A 19,473-nucleotide genomic window follows, 5' to 3' on the forward strand; every position below is an offset into this window, starting at 1 on the left:
TGTCTTAATTTGTCAGATGAAATGACGGGGAAAGTTGTGTTCAGTATGTTTTAGTAACCCACAGGGCTTTCTGCAAACCCTGTGCTTTCGATGCCCACTGGCATTCATCACATTGTCATTTTTTTTAAATGTAATCTTGCTATTAATATGAAACTAATGTGAGCTATTTTCAGCTGTCCAGATCCCATTTTAATGCTGTTTTTGGTACAAAAACAGATTATAAGGACATTTTAATATGTATGCAAATAATTACACATAGCGTCCAAAAGAAGCCAGTGGAAATAGCCACAGATGTTACCAATTTACAACACAGCATCCAGTTGATTATAATGAAAAGGCATGCATATTTGATAGTCAGAATAAAACAATAAAGATGTTGAATTAGGAAGCCTTTTTGTCTTCTGAAGCACATAATGGGTGTGTAGTAATATCCATAACTGGATTTACATCTCTAACCCAGTTTACCAGTATATATGCTATTTTCATTCATTGAGGTAATTGTTTTACTCTAAATTACATTCACTCTCATGAGATTCGCATCACAGATGATGGAATTTTACAGAAAGATGAAAAGCTTTCTTCTAATGGTAGCAAATATTCTGTGCTTACATAATACAATAAAGAACATAAAATATGATTCTCTGCACTGTATCAGGCAGACTGCTTTATTAATATGCCCAAAGAAAAGTTTATCTCAGTGATGTTCTGCGGGTCTGACAGGGTTTTGTCTGCTCTCCTCACAGGGAGGGTTTGATATCCCAGAGCGGATGTTTTACAGTATAAAGAAAGAGTGGGAGTCTGCCTCAAGAGACAACATGGGGGACGTCAGAGAGCTGATCCCGGAGTTCTTCTACCTGCCAGACTTCCTGATCAACTCCAACCAAATCCAGCTAGGTCAGCTTTTTGAATCCTCTGTGTACCTAATGTTCGTAAATGAAAACAAAAGAATGTAAAGTGATTAATTCAGACTTCCCTACCCTGTCTCTTGTTTTTTTGTTTTGTTTGTTTTGTTTCTGCGAGGTCAGAATGTGTACTGTATGTCCTCAGTCATATATGCTACATACAATCAGCAGTCACTTTATCAGGTGTACCTTGCTAGTAAAGGGTTGGACCTCTTTTGCCTTCTGTGCTGCCTTCATCATGGCATACATTCAACAAGGTGCTGACCTTGTTGAAAACACCAAATATTGACATGAAGTTGCTGCACAATTGTTTGCTGCCCATCCTGTTCTGGTGACGTTTGACTACAGTCTGTGTGCCCACATACACCCAATTGCTATCATGTCATTGGCTTTTTGCATATTTGCATTAATAAGCAATTGAACAGGTATATCTAATGAAATGGCCAGTGTATTTTCATCATGTTGGTGATTAAGCAATGATTCAAATGAGAGGAACTCCATGTGGAGTTATGTCCTGATTGGATTCTGAAGCACTCTATGTTAATTTGCATATGAGTGATCAACGATATTGCAGAATTTGCTATAACTATTCTTCTAAGCTTCTGGATAATAAGCTGCATAAGTGATAACAGATATGAAGCATCCAAAGAAATGGTGTGAAATTTAATCAAATCATTTCTTTATAATTCTTTTGTTGCTTAACTGATGAACTAATTAGCTTAATTTGAATGAAAGACGATACAGTAGAAACTGCACATGTATCCCACAGATTGACTGATTAGGTTTTGCATACATTTGTTCATGGTAATGAGGGAGCATATAACAGATCACACCACAGTGGTTTGCTGGAGTGTTCGTTGGCCATCAATGAAGGTGTGGCACAGAATAATAAGCTATATTAATCTCTGGCCTGTTCCTATTACAGTCATGTCGTTGGTCTTTCTTTATTTGGCAATAAAAATATATAGTATGCCACATGAGGATACCACTTTTTTCCCTTTATTTTTTTTAATCAGAAAGGCCTTAAACATTTGCAAAGCCAATTTGATTGTATATTGTTTCTTGGCACATTTTCGCCAGTTGGTGTCAGTCAGTGTAATTGCATGAAGCCGTTGGCAATATTGTGAATGGCATTATTCAAGTGTTAATGCATGTATATGTGTGTCTCTGCACACAAATGACACGCAAACAAAAACGGTATTTACTAATTAAAACACTGCTTCACCCATGTCACCAGTGGCTCCTCTTGATTTCTTTTTCCTACACAGTTCACGTAGTCAATAATGCATATGTGTGTCTTTTTAGGCTGTATGGAAGATGGCACAGCTCTGGGAGATGTCGAGCTACCTCCATGGGCAAAAGGTGACCCCCAGGAGTTCATTAGAATCCATCGAGAGGTCAGTGACACCTAGACTTTCCCCTCCAAACCGCTAGCCTGGCCTGTTGTGTACTCTGACTTATGTACCCACAACACCTAATAATGATAGTCATTACCGGCTGATGTATACAGAAGATTCACTGTATTAAGTATCTCCGCACATACATTCACTACATGTGTGGCACTGTAATAGTGTAGGTTGCAGTTTGTTGTTCATATCACAGATGTTGGTCAGTTCAGTAAATTCTCAGAAGGCAGTTTTGTCTCGCTGAGTTTGGTTCAGTTATGTTCTTGTGGTACTAACTGTTAGTCAAGTATAATGACCAGTTGTTTTCCTATACAGAAGATGCATAAAAAGGCATTTATCTGAAGCTTAGATGACAGACAATACAGGACAACAAGCCTATTTAACAGGATTCGGGGAACACATACGACTCTCTCTTTTTCATAATGTCATTATTTCTGCCAGTTGTTGATTGGTTGAATATTCTCACTATCTTTCTTCTTCTTCTTTTTTTCCCAGCTTACCCTCATCTATCCCTCTGTGGGGTTATTGTACTCGTCTGTTCATTTTCTTTCTGTTTCTACATGATGACCCTCCCTTTTTCCATTCCTGGGGCATATGTGATGGTTATCACTCTGTAATCTACTGAACTACTCTTATTGCCTACCATTCTCATAAAATTAGTGACTTTAGAAGATTTTTTTTTTCTTCCACAGACAAATTAACTCAGGACAATATATCCTTGTTATGATACTTTTTTCTTTTTTTCCACCTTTCTGTTCATCCAGGACCTGTTTATTAAAATGTGGCGCTAGGATATAGCTGGTCATAATGCCCACTTTTCCTCATTAACTCTTCAAAACCAATCTCTGGCTAATTCAACCCAAATCATTCTTTAATTGTAACATGAAGATATGCTCATAACACAGCTGTTCGGTCTCTTGCTGTCCTGGACTTCTAAATTGACTTTTGGAAGGAATTGTAGGGTACCTTAATAATTTGATTGGCTGTACAGTCTTAGAAGTTTTGTGCATTGGTGTCATATTAGCAGTTTGACTGATGGTTTGGGGACCACAATAATAACGAGTGCTAAACACTGCTGGGTTTTTTTTTTTTTTTTTTTTTTTTTTTAAAAGACTGTTGTATGCATGTTTTAATAGCTTTATAATATTATGTGACTAGATGGCTTTAGTTTGTGCAACAATCTCCTGCTCTGTTTGCTTTAGGCACTGGAAAGTGACTATGTGAGCGCCAACCTACACCTGTGGATCGATCTGATTTTTGGATATCGGCAACGAGGTCAAGCTGCAATAGAAAGTGTGAACACGTTCCACCCTTACTTTTACCCCCAGAAACGCTGGCAGGACACTAAAGACCCTGTCATCAAGAGCACAATCTTGGGATATGTCAGCAACTTTGGACAAGTTCCCAAACAGGTTTAAAAAAAAAATGATGATAATAATAATAATGTGACGATGAATTAGTGTAATTGGAGTATATTTACTGTATTATGTATTTCCCATAGCTCTTCATCAAGCCCCATCCGCCTCGCAGTGGCTCTAAGAAAGAAGGGTCATCAACACATCAGCCAACTCCATTTTATTTCAAACTGGATAAGCTAAAGACCCCTGCGCAACCATTCAGAGGTATACCTAAACACAAAGATGTTCAGAGAATATGAAACATATCTTAGAGAATTTCTGGCTTCCTGCCCCTCAAAAGCTTTTTTCCCCCTTCTTTGCTTTTCCTTTCTTTTCTTTCTTCCTTAAAATAAAAAATCTTTATTGTAAGCTGCTTTGTTGCTACAGGCCTTGGTTTCATATTTGGTGTAATTGCGGCAAAACTGTCAAACTATTCTAGTCTTCAAACTATGTTATAAGATAAAAACAAATCTTAATACAGCCTCATGAATGATACACATTAAACACTTTTATGCTGAGTAAACTAAATTGAATCAATTATAGTGATCTTCGTTGTTTTGCATTGTTCCACCTTTATTTTATTCCCTACTATTTGATGTTGGTTATTATACACCGGATGTGCCCAAATCTTAGGGGAATCATTGAAATGGAGTGAGAATGCCCATAGATTAATTTACACTACAGAAAGATAGAAGCTATCTGTTAGAGCTACAATATGGAGATGACTCTGCTGCTGAGCCCTACTTAATAATCGGAATATCCCTATAGGCCCACTGAGGGATAGGAGATGAATCTGCGAATGCTCAGGGAGAGATTCCTGCATATTACATTTCATATTAAATCTTAGAGTGTCTGATCTGATCAATAAGCAGATAGAGATGAATAGGACGAGGAACACTAAGAACGAATGCAGACAGAGCTTCTTTCTGGGGATTATAGAAGCAGAACTGGCAATCGGATGTAATGATTTTGCCTCTTCCTGCATGAATAGGTCAGTTACAAGCGCAATCACTGCCTTACCCCCAGATGCAGGTGCCCCCTAGGACCAAGCCTCAGCTCGTAACCATGAGGATGGCTGTTTTAATTGCCCAGTTTTTCTGTTCTCTCTTTAATGAAACACTTTACAAGTTTACTGAGATACGAAACTCTTTAATATGATATTTTTGAAGAGCTATTATCTTTATTACAGGTACACGTAATATAGAAAAAGGTCATTTTCTTTACTTCTTTTTTTCTTTTCTTTTTTTTAAGACTATAACATTTTTGTGTTGGGTTTGACAAGTTATATATACTGTTCTAAATATTACTGTAGAGCTGTCAAGAGGCCCGGTAGGTCAGATACTGTGCTTGGAAAAAGAGGTCTTGGTTCTGGAGAAAAACCAGCTCCTCCTGTCACCGCTACGGTGCTGCTTCTTCAGCTGGGGATTTCCTGACAACAGTTGTGCCTTTGGAAACCATGCCACAGAAAAGGTATTATGTAATGTCAATGCATTTTACACATTTCCATAACTAGTTGATTGAAGTTGATGCTCATTAAACTTGAGCTCAGATTTTATCATAATATAGTGTAATTCTAAACACTTTATGTATGTCGACTTGTAGACGTTTGCAGTGTGTGAGAGTTTATGTGACTGGGGAGACATATTGTGCGCCGCCTGTCCCAATGTGACCACCGTCATCACTGCAGGAACCAGCACTGTCGTTTGTGTGTGGGATGTGGCAGTCACTAAGGATAAACTCACTCACATGAAACTCAGACAGGTTCGTCTGTCCAAATGTTTGTATGCTCTTGAAATGTAACAGTATTGTTGACAACTTATTTGCAACACACACGCACTAATACTGACCCCACTGTCCTTCACAGCCGTTATATGGTCATACGGATGCAGTGGTGTGTCTCGCTGTGTCTGAGGTCCACAGCATAATAGTGAGCGGCTCTCATGACCTCACCTGTATCCTGTGGGACTTGGAAGAGCTAAGTTATATCACTCAGTTAGCAGGACACACAACCATCGTCTCTGCACTGGCTATCAATGATCTAACTGTAAGTCCACCTTCTGGGTCCCCTTCTTTCCACTGCTCTGTCTCTCCTGCTCTTTTCCTCCTGTCCTTTGAATTTTTTGGCTCACTGTCATCACGTTGTTCCTTTTCACTCATCTCGCAGCATGAGGAAGGGAGGGTTCTCACTGTTAACAGCATGAATATCCTGTTTGTGTGTGTTCTTCTCCTTTTGTTCCCTCTTTCTGTCTGTATGTCTGCACACCTGAACGTCAACACTATGTTAATATGTCCAAGGGAGAGATTGTGTCATGTGCTGGACCGCAACTCTACCTGTGGACCATGAAGGGCCAGCTGTTGACCTGCACTGACACTTCCTGTGGGCCTCAGTCAAACATCCTGTGCATCAGCTTTACACAGAGACACGAGTGGGATTCCAGGAATGTCATCATCACAGGCTGTGAGGATGGCATTATACGGGTGAGTTTTGTTTTAGTTTTTTCATGCAGGTAAATAACATAATGGTTGTGTGTATGATGTAGAATGTTTTTTGTTGTTGTTGTTGTTGTTGTTAATGCTATCACAATTCTCTATAGCTCCTAATAGATCAGTGGGAGTGTTTCTGTACAGTATTCAACTGTGGCAGTCATTACTTTGGTTTTAGCCTTGCTGGTACCAGCTTGGGTGTCCATCAAAGTATTAATAACAGTATATGAGTTGTGTGCAGTGTGTGACTGTTTTTTGCTTAAGATTAATATAAGCATGTGTTGCCTTTCTGCAATCAAAGCTGCAAACAGTAAATTGTGCTTCACTTTGGAGTGGGTGCCCATGCCACGTGGACAGCACGCACACATAAACAGAATTATTACGGTGTGTGTGTGTGTGTGTGTGTGTGCATATGTGCATGCATGTTGGTGCATATATGAGTGTATTTGTTATTATCTTGAATTATATTTATGATTTTGTTACTCGTTATGTGTCTCTCATACAGATATGGCGGGCAGAGTACACCAGAACACAATTACCTGCCCCTCCAGAAGAGCCTGTGTCCCCAGGGCAAGACCAAACAGAGAGAGACGGTAATGGCAGAACGATGGGATATACATGCAGGTGTTGTGTTCATAATAAAATGAATAAGAGTGGTCGACAATAACAAAACTGTGAAACCAATTGAAAAGCAACTGCACACAAAGACCATCATTATTTATAGTGTTTAAAAAATAAAAAAAAGAAGACGACGAAAGAACCATTGCTATCTAATTAGATAAATTCTTAAGTGAGATGATTATTTTTAACCGCTCATCTCAGAGCTAGACAGTGTGGTTTCCAGATGAGAGCTTGTAATGTTCATCCTATCCCTCACTAGCATTAGGGCTAGCAGGAATTATGTTGTTATAAAGTTATTAAACATAGAGGCAGTAAACACTGATGAGTAATTTTGCTGACGTGTGTGAGCGTGTATAATTTAGAAAGCAATAATACCCAGATCCAATTTGGCATACGTTGGTTACAGCCTCGCGTCACCTCATAGGAGTATTATGCTTTCCAATTACATTGAGACAAGTTTTTACGTAACACTGAAGCATTTATATTTGAGGGCTTTTTCTCCCTTTTGCAGCCTGCTGACTGCAGATGGACACATGCTTAATACACTCTGAATTTTTTTTTTTTGGTTTTTGGGGTGGGGAGGACCACTGAGGTTCTGATTTCAGGCGGGGTGGACAACTGCCCTGTAATTCACTATTAAGTAGATGCTAATGTATTCTCACGAATCCACAGTGAGCAACTCCAGCCAGGCTAAAGGCTGGGAGAGACATCTGGTGTTACATCAAGAGCTGAACAGAAGTCAAGCTGTGTCACAGCGGCGCTACAAAAATAATCCAGCCATCACAGCGCTGGCTATGTCCAGGTACAGTAAATAAAAAGCACCCACTCATAGGAATGCCAGCTGGGGTTTAGTTTCTGTTTATTACTGTACTTTAAACTTTATTCATCTCTGTGTTCGAAGAAAAATAGTATGAGTTTATATTTAATTATATGCAGTATTTGAAAGCTTCTAATTCTCTTTGTATGTATATCACTGCATGCTTTACAGCACAACACTGCATTTCCCTTGCTGTATTCTTTGCAGGACTCATGCTACTCTGTTGGCAGGCGATGCCTGGGGCCAAGTTTTCACCTGGACGTGTGAGTGAAAACACAATTTCTGCACGCCCTTTATCCTCCCAGAGAGACTCTGATGGGAAATTCATTAGTATCTCAGGTCTGACTGCAGCTGAGCAGCAGAAGTGCTGTGTGTGTGTGTGTGTGTGTGTGTGTGTGTGTGTGTGTGTGTGTGTGTGTGTGTGTGTGTGTGTTCTCTCTCAGAAAACAGTGTTACAACATTTGATGCATTTAGACGAAACATGACTTTTACCTTCTACACAAATATTTAATTTTGTATTTTTCTGTGTGTAAATACAGAATTTCAGTATATTTGAATAAAATTATTGATAGACACTTGCCAAAACCTTTTTCTGCTGGTCTCCTTGATTTTTGACTGAATTCTGTGTTGGATTTAATTGAATTTAATTCGAGTTAAACCAGAAGGACACTGGCTAAATTTTTCCAGAGTTGGTGGAAGGATACGGATGAGAGAAACACTCGTACAGTCATTTAAATGGACCCTTACTGCTTTAGCAGAGCTTTCTAGGGCCCACAGCAGAAGCCTGTGGTTGAAATGGGCACTGCTAAACTGAACATGAGAAGGAGTGTATGAATGATGACCAGGGGCATGTGCGCTTCATAAACTGTTCCTGAGAAATGCAGCTTTTTCACTTAAACATCTCTGAGAAAAACTGGAAGTCAAGCAAACACTGTTGTGAAGAGACAAATAAGTCAGCGTTTAATCAAGTAAGCGTTGTAATGTTTTGGTCTGGTAAATGTTCGTGGTAAGAAAAATTCAGGCTGTTTAGTTTGATGTGAATAGTTTGCTGGCTTTACTATTTTGAGTTTCACAATGTGCTTTCATTTTGCTTTGTAATATGGTATTTATGAGGGTTTTTTTGGACAGCCCATTTTGTACCACTTAAATTTTGCACCGCCTTAAATTTTCTGTGATCATATTATGTCTATAATGGGTGATTTTCTCTCTCTCTCTGTGTGTGTGTGTGTGTGTGTGTGTGTGTGTGTGTGTGTCCAAAGATATTAGAGACCAAATAAACAGAGTATCTGACAAATTTCACAAGATGTGGTATGAAACTCGTCCCAACTTGCAGATGAAAAGTGTAATAGCAACATTATCACACTTGCACTCCAGTGAATAAGTGGGCATGTTAGGCTGTTGATTGTGGAGGTTTGTTTGCTTTCTGTTTCCTACTTGCTCTCTCATGCACATGCGCCACTCCTCTCTGTCATAAAGGAAGAGGTCTCTCTCTTTAACCTTTGTGTGTGTGTGGCTAATTGTGCTAAGTGGAGTAGCTTAATAGAGTGGAAAATAGTCCTCATAATTTTCCCAGAGAGCTAGCAGTGACCTTCTCTAAAGACAACGGCTATCTCCATTCTCTCTACATCGCTGGTTTTATGATATGAAATGTCAAACCATTGGGTTCCTCAGAATAATTAAATCAAATAAATTATTGCACCTAGGCAGAACCATCTTGTAGCCTAACCCAATTATAATGCACTGTAAAGCTAATTATTAACCATGATTACAATTAGTCTAATTTGAATAAATGTAGTCATTAGTGGGTTCATTGTAGTCAGTGAGTATGAACTGTGGGGGATGATGGTCTCTCTCAATCTCTCCCACTCACCAAGGGAAAGGTGTGGATTTGCATCATTCTCTTCCTCCATCTTCATCCCATTTTTCACACAGTGACCTTCACAAAATGGCCTGCACCCTTCACCTTTCCTGAGCTTTATGTCTGCTGCTTCTAAGATTTATATTTGCTATTTATGCTTGTGCCACAGTGAGTACACTTTGAAATTAGAGGCACTTTGTGCTGTTTCTATTCTTTCTACTATTTTATTAGGAATCATGCATGTTTATTGTTGATGGATGAGAAGATTGATACGTATATTAGATTGTTAGCTTAGCATAAATACTGGAAACTGTTGGCCTGCCTTTTGTCTGAAGGTGGCAAAGTATTGGATCCATTACACCAGTTTATTAAATGTTTCATCTTATCCATGCTATTGTGTTAATATAGACCAGAGACATGATAGCGTCACGCAGTCAGCTGCACATCCACGATCAGAATCTCCGGTTTCACCACATGCCCAAAGTGCACCGTTGGGTTGAACTTGATTTGATGATTTGATCTTTGTACCATGTTGGAAGCAGCTATCAGAAGATGGGTACACTGTGATCATAAAGGCATTGGCATGCTGAGCAACAACACAAAATATCTTCCATGCCGTTACACCAGCAGCAGCAAACTCGAATCATTGATCCAAGACGGGATGAAGACATCCCACCAAATTCTGAGTCTTCTATCTAAATGTCGCAGGACAAATTGAGACTCATGAGACCAGGCAACTTTCTTCAAATCTTCTGTTGTGCAATTTTGGTTAGCCCCTATGAATTGCAGCCTCAGTTTCCTGTTCATAGCCAACAGGAGTGGCTGCTTCATCATTCAGAAACGCTTTTCTGTGCACCTTAGTGTGAAGCAGTCTGTCTGTTCTCCAAACTCAACAAGGCATTTTGACCACCTTTTTTTTTTTCCCCCTCTCTTAGCCGTTCTCTGTAAACCCTAGAGACAGTTGAATGGTTTCAATCTTGTGTAACTTTCATCATTAGACGCAGAAAGGACATTTCCCAACTTTGAAAGATTATCAAACATTCCTGTTATGTTTGTATATGTGTCTAAAATTTCCAGATTCGTAAGCAAACTGGAATCCACCCTTCTTTAGAGAAAAGATGCACTTAAAAACTGTATTTACAGAAATCAAACACTGTACTCTTTAGCATCTCTTAATATGATGTATTAGTACTGTAATCATAAATGCATTTCAAAACTGACTTTTACAATGCCTTATTACACTGCGGTAAGAGAGCCTGGACAACAGTTTCTTCCCACACAGTCTCCTGAGTTTATAAAGAATAGTTAACGGTAAGAGCATTCTATAAACATCTGGCTCACAGGCCAGTGATGCCAACAAACAAAGAAACAAAGTTATGAGACCCGAAGCTGCTGTGCTGGAACTGAACACAGCAAGCACAAGCCTCCCATTTACCCACACATGACATTCTTGCATCCAAAAAAGAAAACCAATGTCATACTAACAGTTCATAAATATAGTCCTTCGGCTGCTGCACGGTTCCGATCGGAGAGCTGGATCTCTGCAGGAGGTACCAAGCTTACATGTTTACAGGTATTTCTCCTGGAAGAGGATCTGAGCATAGACTGTGTCGGGGCTGGAGGGTGTGGGGTCGGGGGTGGAAGGGACCGGGGGCTCCTGTCTTGGTCGGACAAGCTCCAGCTCTGCATATGTCAGGCTTTCTTCCTGTGATATTCGAGGCTAGAGGAGAGAGGAATTGGGTAAAAGTAAGTTCAGCTACAAAAAAAAGAATTGCTGCAGTATATACAGTGGGGCAAAAAAGTATTTAGTCAGCCACCGATTGTGCAAGTTCCCCCACTTAAAGTGATGACAGAGGTCAGTAATTTGCACCAGAGGTACACTTCAACTGTGAGAGACAGAATGTGAAAAAAAAATCCATGAATCCACATGGTAGGATTTGTAAAGAATTTATTCGTAAATCAGGGTGGAAAATAAGTATTTGGTCAATAACAAAAATACAACTCAATACTTTGTAACATAACCTTTGTTGGCAATAACAGAGGTCAAACGTTTACTATAGGTCTTTACCAGGTTTGCACACACAGTAGCTGGTATTTTGGCCCATTCCTCCATGCAGATCTTCTCGAGAGCAGTGATGTTTTGGGGCCGTCGCCGAGCAACACGGACTTTCAACTCCCGCCACAGATTTTCTATGGGGTTGAGGTCTGGAGACTGGCTAGGCCACTCCAGGACTTTCAAATGCTTCTTACGGAGCCACTCCTTTGTTGCCCGGGCGGTGTGTTTTGGATCATTGTCATGTTGGAAGACCCAGCCTCATTTCATCTTCAAAGTTCTCACTGATGGAAGGAGGTTTTGGCTCAAAATCTCACGATACATATCCCCATTCATTCTGTCCTTAACACGGATCAGTCGTCCTGTCCCCTTGGCAGAAAAACAGCCCCATAGCATGATGTTTCCACCCCCATGCTTCACAGTAGGTATGGTGTTCTTGGGATGCAACTCAGTATTCTTCTTCCTCCAAACACGACGAGTTGAGTTTATACCAAAAAGTTCTACTTTGGTTTCATCTGACCACATGACATTCTCCCAATCCTCTGCTGTATCATCCATGTGCTCTCTGGCAAACTTCAGACGGGCCTGGACATGCACTGGCTTAAGCAGCGGAACACGTCTGGCACTGCGGGATTTGATTCCCTGCCGTTGTAGTGTGTTACTGATGGTGACCTTTGTTACTTTGGTCCCAGCTCTCTGCAGGTCATTCACCAGGTCCCCCCGTGTGGTTCTGGGATCTTTGCTCACCGTTCTCATGATCATTTTGACCCCACGGGATGAGATCTTGCGTGGAGCCCCAGATCGAGGGAGATTATCAGTGGTCTTGTATGTCTTCCATTTTCTGATGATTGCTCCCACAGTTGATTTTTTTCACACCAAGCTGCTTGCCTATTGTAGATTCACTCTTCCCAGTCTGGTGCAGGTCTACAATACTTTTCCTGGTGTCCTTCGAAAGCTCTTTGGTCTTGGCCATGGCGGAGTTTGGAGTCTGACTGTTTGAGGCTGTGGACAGGTGTCTTTTATACAGATGATGAATTCAAACAGGTGCCATTCATACAGGTAACGAGTGGGGGACAGAAAAGCTTCTTACAGAAGACGTTACAGGTCTGTGAGAGCCAGAGATTTTCCTTGTTTGAGGTGACCAAATACTTATTTTCCACCCTAATTTACGAATAAATTCTTTACAAATCCTACCATGTGAATTCATGGATTTTTTTTTTTTCACATTCTGTCTCTCACAGTTGAAGTGTACCTCTGGTGCAAATTACTGACCTCTGTCTTCATTTTAAGTGGGGGAACTTGCACAATCGGTGGCTGACTAAATACTTTTTTGCCCCACTGTATGTGCAACAATTTCAGAATTTACAACTGGGAAAAACAGTCACAGACAACTGTAACTGTCAGCATTTCATCTTGTCAGCAAATTGTAGTTTTTGTCAACTTCCATGGTAAACATCTTTTCTGTTTCCCAGCAGCAGAATCTGTTTACATTGTTTTCAGGACCTCTTGGAACATTTAGTTTACCCGGAAAACATTTGGTACAACAGGAGCCCTATCCAAAATCCTCAGATCCTCCTGGCTGCACTAATCTAATCAGCATGTTCGTGCTAAAGAAAAGCTCACATCTCCAGTGCTTCGTTTCAGTACAAAATTACAAGAACGCCATTAGACGAAATACTGATGATGCTTAGTTTGAGTAGTTTTCTTCTGTACACACTTGTTTGACACTTTTATTGAAGATATAAAACCAATGAAGCACTATAAATAAATAATTGTGTTTCAGAAGCAATAAAGCTAAATAGAATTATCAAGCTCATAACTGAATGAAGACATGGCAATAAACTGCTGTAGACAATCATGCAGTCGTGAGACAAATTCCCTCTTGCATGCATCTCAATAACAACTGTGCTCACGGAAAAAAATCTTTTCGAAACATTAAGAAATACATTCTAAAGGTATTAAGTACCTATGTTTCATAACTGATCTTCATAGTTTTAGTTCACATAGGTTTTGTGCTTGAAGGAAGAGACTTACAGTGGCAGATCTCCTTGGCTGAGTCTTCAACCTTCTGGGCTTTCGAGGTCTCTTTGCAGCAACGGGCACTGAAAACGGAGACAACCTTAATTGACTCAAAATAGCAGCCAGGAGGAATGAACTGGCAAGTATTAAATTGTGGTTGAAGTCAAAATTGTCCTTCACAAGCACTTTGTGTTAAACCTAATCACAGTGTTGTTTAAAAACGGATGTAAATGCTTTCTTCTGCTGTTTTCAGTGACAGTGTTCATTTAATTCGTAACACACTAGGCAGGAATTTCACATTCTCTGACTGTTTTTGTGCAAGCTTAATTCCTGCTTTTCTGCTTGCTGACAATTTACTGTAATTTACTGTTCTTTGCCAAATTCCTGCTCTTGGGGCTAGGGCCTCTCACGCCACTCTGTGACTCTGGTACCTCTAGTATGTTTCATCTTAGGTTTAAAAGCTGAAACCTTTATATTTTACTTTGTGAAGGACTCTGCAGGACATTTTACCTTTGGCTGGTATGTGCAGTGGAGGCTCTTCAGGTAGCTTAGGTGGCGCTACTGCTTGTGTTCGGTTGGTTTTCTGTCTCATGTCTCTCCTTTGTGCGCTTGGGGAGGAACTGGAGCAACTACTAGAGCTTGTTACAGTCTCTCCTGAGCTGTAAGGAGTAGATAAAGTTGATCTTAATTTATATTAAAGCTAAAAATGCTCTTTTAAAAATGTGTAAATAAATAGACATTTAAAAATACTTCTGAAGCTCAACATAATGTTTGTTTGTTTTGCATATATATATATATATATATATATATATATATATATATAATTGGCAAATACTGTGTTTGTCCCCCCCCCCACACACACACACTCCCCCAGCTTTCTGATTTCTAAATAAAGAGCATACTAGTACCTGCTTTCTGGACATTTGACCAGAGGGTAACTGGCTGTAGAGAAAGAAGCAATAAAGACAAACATTTGATGTGACGGTTTGTTTTAGATACAAAAGTGGGAAACATAAAGCTATAAATCTACGGTTGCTTTGGGAAAACAAGTGGTTTTACATTTGAGCCTGTGTCTTCTGTAGAAGTACTGGCAGATTAGGACGAGAGTGAATAGGAAGATGGACAGCAGGCCCAGTGAGCAGATCAGCACAGCACACAGATACACATCTAAAAACAGAGACATCAGAATAGAATAAGCTTTATTTAAGCAAGATGTGTAAATGAGACAGAATTAGGAATAGAGCTGAGAACAGTACCTGCAAACAAAAGCCACAATCCTTCACTTCTACCATCCTCGGGTGTAAAGTGCACTGTAGAAACAGACAGTTTAAAATGTCATCAGAAACTGTACATAAAAGATGGAAACTGTGCCCAGACTGAGTATCTTTATATTTGTTGATGTCTGAGGGCTGTGGCCCTGTACAACAAACCCCAGTGGTTCTTGGAAATATCCAAACCACTGTCATAAAGGGAGAGTCTGCTTCACCATCAGCCAAACACAACATTAACACACACACACACACATATATCAGCTGTGTTGCTGTTCTTGGACCATGTTTGGGGGTTCCCCATTGTTCCACATATCAGCTATCAACAGTGTTCTCTTTGTCCTTATTAACTAAGGAAAAAAACAACAACAAGGGAGCTGTCACTGATTTTGTACAGGTCAGGGGTATTTAGGGAGAGGTTGAGAGTGAAGACTGTCTCTGCTCTCCATAATGAGATTTTAATATGACTTTTCCACACAGGTTGATGCATATTGTAAGATATTAACTCTAATTGACTTTTAGCCTGTTTCCAGACCACTGAACTAAATGCAAAATTGTCAATGTGTCTTCACTGTTCTGTTTCAGTAACACATAATTAATGTGCAACACTGTGGGTTAGGGAATATTTCTAGGATGGAAAAAAGGTATAAAAAGTAAATAATCATGTTTTTGTTCTTCTTGAAATGGAAGATTTTTTTTTCACAAATATTTTTCCATTTCATCAAATATAACAGCTTGTTTTTAAAAATGCTCTTACCACATGCTATCTTTGCCATGAATATAACTTTCTTTTAAGACTAATAAAGGTGTGATGGGCCAGGCTATCATGTCTTTGCACTGTTAAGCTAAGATAAAGACTTGTGAAGCAGGCAAACTTTACCAGTCTTGTTCACCAGACAAGGCGACAGTTACAATTGGCTGGAATCTGGGCTGAGGTTAACCACCAGTTAAACCGCACATCTGATGAGAGCAAACACACTGAGGTCACCAGCTTCTCTGTAAGGGAGCTATTAAATGTAAACGCTCACTAAAAATGTTTCTACATCATACCAATAGTGATACGTTTATGTGAAATGTAAATACCCTATACCCCTGTTACACCATCAGGTCCAGATTTAGGCTTATCTGAGGTCTTTCAGCTGTGAAGGTAAATGTGGAAAACAAATTACCAACCACTGAAACTGGCAGCTCAGTGAACTTGAACACAGTGTCTAGAAAGTTTACCAGTTTAGAAAATCAGCACAAAGCAATCAAACTTTCTTATTAAAGGTCTGAAGCTGGGAACTAGATATAAAGAAGAGGTTGGAGTTTTGTGAATGAAAGTGGTCCATTGACCTCTTTAGGTTGTAGTCTTTGCTCTATGCCCTGCAGACTGAGATCTGCAGACTAAGGGGTTCCCTCAATATAATTTTTTTCCCTCTTTGTTTACCCTCATAATGTCAGGTCTTCTGTTTCTGGTTCTGTGGTCAATGCATGGCGGAGATGCCTGAGGTTGTGTGGCTTCCTTAGTGGGACATTGCCCTGAATATAGGGCAGGGCGTTGTCAGGCTCTGTCTGACTCGAACCTCTGCGCTTTTCTTGCGTAAAACTATTGAAAGGTAAACTGAGTCACACACGGCCTCCTCAAAGTGTGGCAAAGCCTCATAAATCTCTAGTAAACCCCTTCACCCAGTGCATCTCACCGATGATCGGTCCAGTGTGTTGCACAGATAAAAATAAATATTGAAGAAATATTTATTACTTCATGTGATTTAAATGATTTCTTAACAGGGTTCTCTTTGTTTTGTTTGTTGATTTCTGCAAGACCATTGGCACACACTGAATAAGCTGCAACTAAACTCTCCAGTATTTTTTTTTTTTTCCTGAGGCTTGCATAAAAGTAAACCCAAAATGCTGACATCAGAGTTTTTGAACCCTGCCAGCTCAACAACACCCTACCTTTTACTCCTTACACGCACACAGGCAGGGATTTTGTTAAGTGTGGTTTGGCTGTGTGAGCTCATTGTTTTGAGATGGAAATGCCAGAGGACTGGGGTCGCACTCAAACATATAGGCATGACCGTCTGCAAATATTGCAAGTTTAAGTTAGAGGACACATTTCTACACAATCTTTGTTTCTTAGTAGAAGAAAATCGTGGCCCTTCCTTAATTTGGTTGTTTTTATTTCCAGATAACTTGGTCGACATTTTTACTAAAACGAATGTGGGCTAAGGGAATTCTTTGAAAAATAGCAGTCTGAAAATATTCTTTTTAATTATCTCCTGAAACAGTTTTATAGTTTTAATATGCAAATAAACAAACGGATCATCAGCTTAAATAAAGGTATTCATATACATATGATTACATGTGTATATGAATACAGAACAATAACTAGGAACATTGACAAGTCTCAAGTCCTCAATTCTCAGCATCCACCTCATAAGTCAGATGAGTCCATGGGTCTGTATTTTAAGAAATATGGCACAGAGATGTGAGGGAATACATCTTTTTACCTGTCATCTGTGTGGTGCTGGTACCATTGGAAGTGATTCTCCATATGTCTCTGTGTTTGCGGATCTCCTGAACTTTACAGCTGTAAAAACCCTGGTCCGACCCAGTCACGCTGAGAATCCGCAACTGGTACACCTCTCCCTCCGTTTTCTCGTGCAGATGAAACTTTGGTTGTGGGAAACGGTAGGTGTAGTTCCCATACAGCTTCCTTCTCCTTAAGCCCATCTTTACAATCAGAAACTGCGGGTGGTCGAGTACGGGAGGAGAGTTGGGTGGAAGGGAAGCAGGAGGCACAGGAGTAGGAGCGGTTAGAGGAGAGAAGAACCAGTGAAGAATCAGGACACTCGTGGTCCTCTTCCTTTGAGATACCAGACAGGACAGTGTCAGGTTGTCGTTCTCTGTTGCCAAGACGACAGGCCCAGGGGTCACTGTCACATTAAGAGCATGGCATACCTCTGTTGACAAAAAAAACCACAAACGCTTTTGGTTATATATGCACAAATGTATACAGCTTTCATTTTAATTCGATTTTGTACATATATCATTTAGTTTCAATCTACTCAGTATGTTCCTTTTCCAAAATGTCTGCTTCTGTTACTGTGTAATACTTTCCGAGTAAGATATCTAGGTAAATGTGTGTCAGAATAAAATTAAATCAAACCATAAGCCTCACAGAACGCTTATATGACTCAATCCTTCTTTCGAAATTAGTAATAAACGAGTTAAAAGTTTGTCTGCTGTCACAGCTTCAAACAATCACTGGTTCTATTTGTGCATCTTCCCATGATTGTATGTGTATTCACTCTCTTTTAGCAAGGAAGCGTAAAAGCACTGCGAAAGAAACAGCTAAAGTATGACTTTACTTTCTTGGATGTGCTCTTGGTTTAGTCTGCTGTGAGCCAGGGCAGAGACAAAGGGGTCTGGACACAATATGTGTCCAGACCCCACACAATATGTGTGACCAGACAGGCAAAGAATAGCTACAGGTGGGAAACATTCATCCTCGGTATGGAACAACCCAGAACAGGCAAGGAGAAACATGGAAGGATAACAGGGACCATCTGGTCTTCCATGCTGCTTTTGCTTAATTTTTTCTTTTCTTTTCTTTCTTTCTTTTTTTTTTTTTTTTTGGTCTTGTTTGTTGGGGAATCTCCCTTAGGCTCTCTGGGGCTTGTCTAACACTATTTAATGTGGCAACAAAAGCAGCTGAAGTACTTCAAACAACATTATGCACAGCTGAAAAAAAAATATAGGACATAAAACACGAGTTGTAAGTCTGCTTCACAGCAGTTTTTAGGACACAAATTATATGTAAAAACTATACTGAGGTTTTCTCTGATCACAGACAACAAACCACCCTAACGCCACAACTGGTTGTTTTTTTTTTTTCTCTTTTTTTTTGTAAACAACTTTTCTGCACCACACTATTAACACAATAACAAATGCACTAGCAAATTGTGATTATTTTAGATATGATGACCTCTAGATGCTAACTGTAGTTGTATGCTTTCTATTATTTCCTTACCAAAGGTCCATAATGCACTGAAACTTTGACGATGGTGTGTGATGACAGCTCAAGTTACAACTCAAACACATATTGCCTCTTTTACGCCTGCTTGCTCACTTTCTCATTGCTGTATGCTGCGGTAAAGAAGGCACACTTACCTGTGACCAGAGCCTTAGTCAGGACAAGGATCACTACAGAGAAGTACATTTTCCACAGTCAGTGAATCCATAAACCCAGACAACTGCACAGCAACTTACACAAGCAGCTACATTCAAAACAGAGCCTGACTGCACAACCCACCAGAGCCCTTACCCACCATTAACTCTTCTCCTCTTTCTCCTCTTTTCTGTGTAATATGAAACAGTAAAGGCTCTGTTCCCACTTAGAAACTCCCACTCTCTCCCAGTACTCTCTGCCTCCCTCTCCCTGTGGCTGTCTCTCTCACTCTCTTTCTCTTGTGTGTCCTGCAAAACGTAGGAAATGTCATTTCCTGTGTTCTGAGTGTGTCCTGGACCGTGGCCCAAAACCCCCAGAACTCCAAAGTGATGGTCAAGTCTCGTGGTTTGTGTGCACGCGTGTGTGTGACATTGTGTGCAGTTCTAAGAAGCATACACAGTAAACTGCTGAAAATGCATTTCCATCACCTCAGTC

The 19,473-nt window shown here is 40.0% G+C and overlaps 2 protein-coding genes across 2 annotated transcripts in view; one reads left to right on the forward strand and one right to left on the reverse strand.

Moving 5' to 3' along the window:
- wdfy4 (WDFY family member 4) overlaps nucleotides 1–8,009 on the forward strand; it is a 37,100-nt gene extending 29,091 nt beyond the window's left edge. Inside the window, exons 54-64 of the mRNA XM_085369949.1 lie at nucleotides 744–894; nucleotides 2,208–2,299; nucleotides 3,511–3,720; nucleotides 3,810–3,930; nucleotides 5,018–5,175; nucleotides 5,308–5,466; nucleotides 5,570–5,749; nucleotides 6,001–6,183; nucleotides 6,695–6,782; nucleotides 7,483–7,612; nucleotides 7,835–8,009. Coding sequence (XP_085226075.1) covers nucleotides 744–894; nucleotides 2,208–2,299; nucleotides 3,511–3,720; nucleotides 3,810–3,930; nucleotides 5,018–5,175; nucleotides 5,308–5,466; nucleotides 5,570–5,749; nucleotides 6,001–6,183; nucleotides 6,695–6,782; nucleotides 7,483–7,612; nucleotides 7,835–7,898 — 1,536 coding nt within the window. The 3' untranslated portion in view covers nucleotides 7,899–8,009. The remainder of the gene's footprint in view (nucleotides 1–743; nucleotides 895–2,207; nucleotides 2,300–3,510; nucleotides 3,721–3,809; nucleotides 3,931–5,017; nucleotides 5,176–5,307; nucleotides 5,467–5,569; nucleotides 5,750–6,000; nucleotides 6,184–6,694; nucleotides 6,783–7,482; nucleotides 7,613–7,834) is intronic.
- Nucleotides 8,010–10,913: 2,904 nt separating this feature from the next.
- Nucleotides 10,914–19,029, reverse strand: vstm4a (V-set and transmembrane domain containing 4a). The gene is made up of 8 exons (XM_085369307.1): nucleotides 18,981–19,029; nucleotides 17,318–17,770; nucleotides 14,814–14,867; nucleotides 14,617–14,724; nucleotides 14,466–14,499; nucleotides 14,068–14,216; nucleotides 13,573–13,640; nucleotides 10,914–11,205 (listed from the first exon to the last, which is right to left on the reverse strand). Exons 1-8 carry the CDS (start codon nucleotides 19,027–19,029, stop codon nucleotides 11,053–11,055), a joined length of 1,068 nt encoding a protein of 355 aa, XP_085225433.1. The 3' UTR covers nucleotides 10,914–11,052.
- Nucleotides 19,030–19,473: the final 444 nt, after the last annotated feature.

This window comes from Diplotaxodon limnothrissa, linkage group LG13 (assembly GCF_057381915.1).
Source record: "Diplotaxodon limnothrissa isolate DT_005_m linkage group LG13, D_limnothrissa_male_GT1.1, whole genome shotgun sequence".
NCBI classification, from domain to species: domain Eukaryota; kingdom Metazoa; phylum Chordata; class Actinopteri; order Cichliformes; family Cichlidae; genus Diplotaxodon; species Diplotaxodon limnothrissa.

Excerpts from the sequence above, each read along its gene's own strand:
- vstm4a (XM_085369307.1), bottom strand. The coding sequence starts at position 19,029 with ATGTACTTCTCTGTAGTGATCCTTGTCCTGACTAAGGCTCTGGTCACA. Across the intron at positions 14,217-14,465 it reads GTCAAATGTCCAGAAAGCAG|CTCAGGAGAGACTGTAACAA; the intron begins GTACTAGTATGC and ends TACTCCTTACAG. Across the intron at positions 13,641-14,067 it reads ACTGCACATACCAGCCAAAG|TGCCCGTTGCTGCAAAGAGA; the intron begins GTAAAATGTCCT and ends CTCCGTTTTCAG.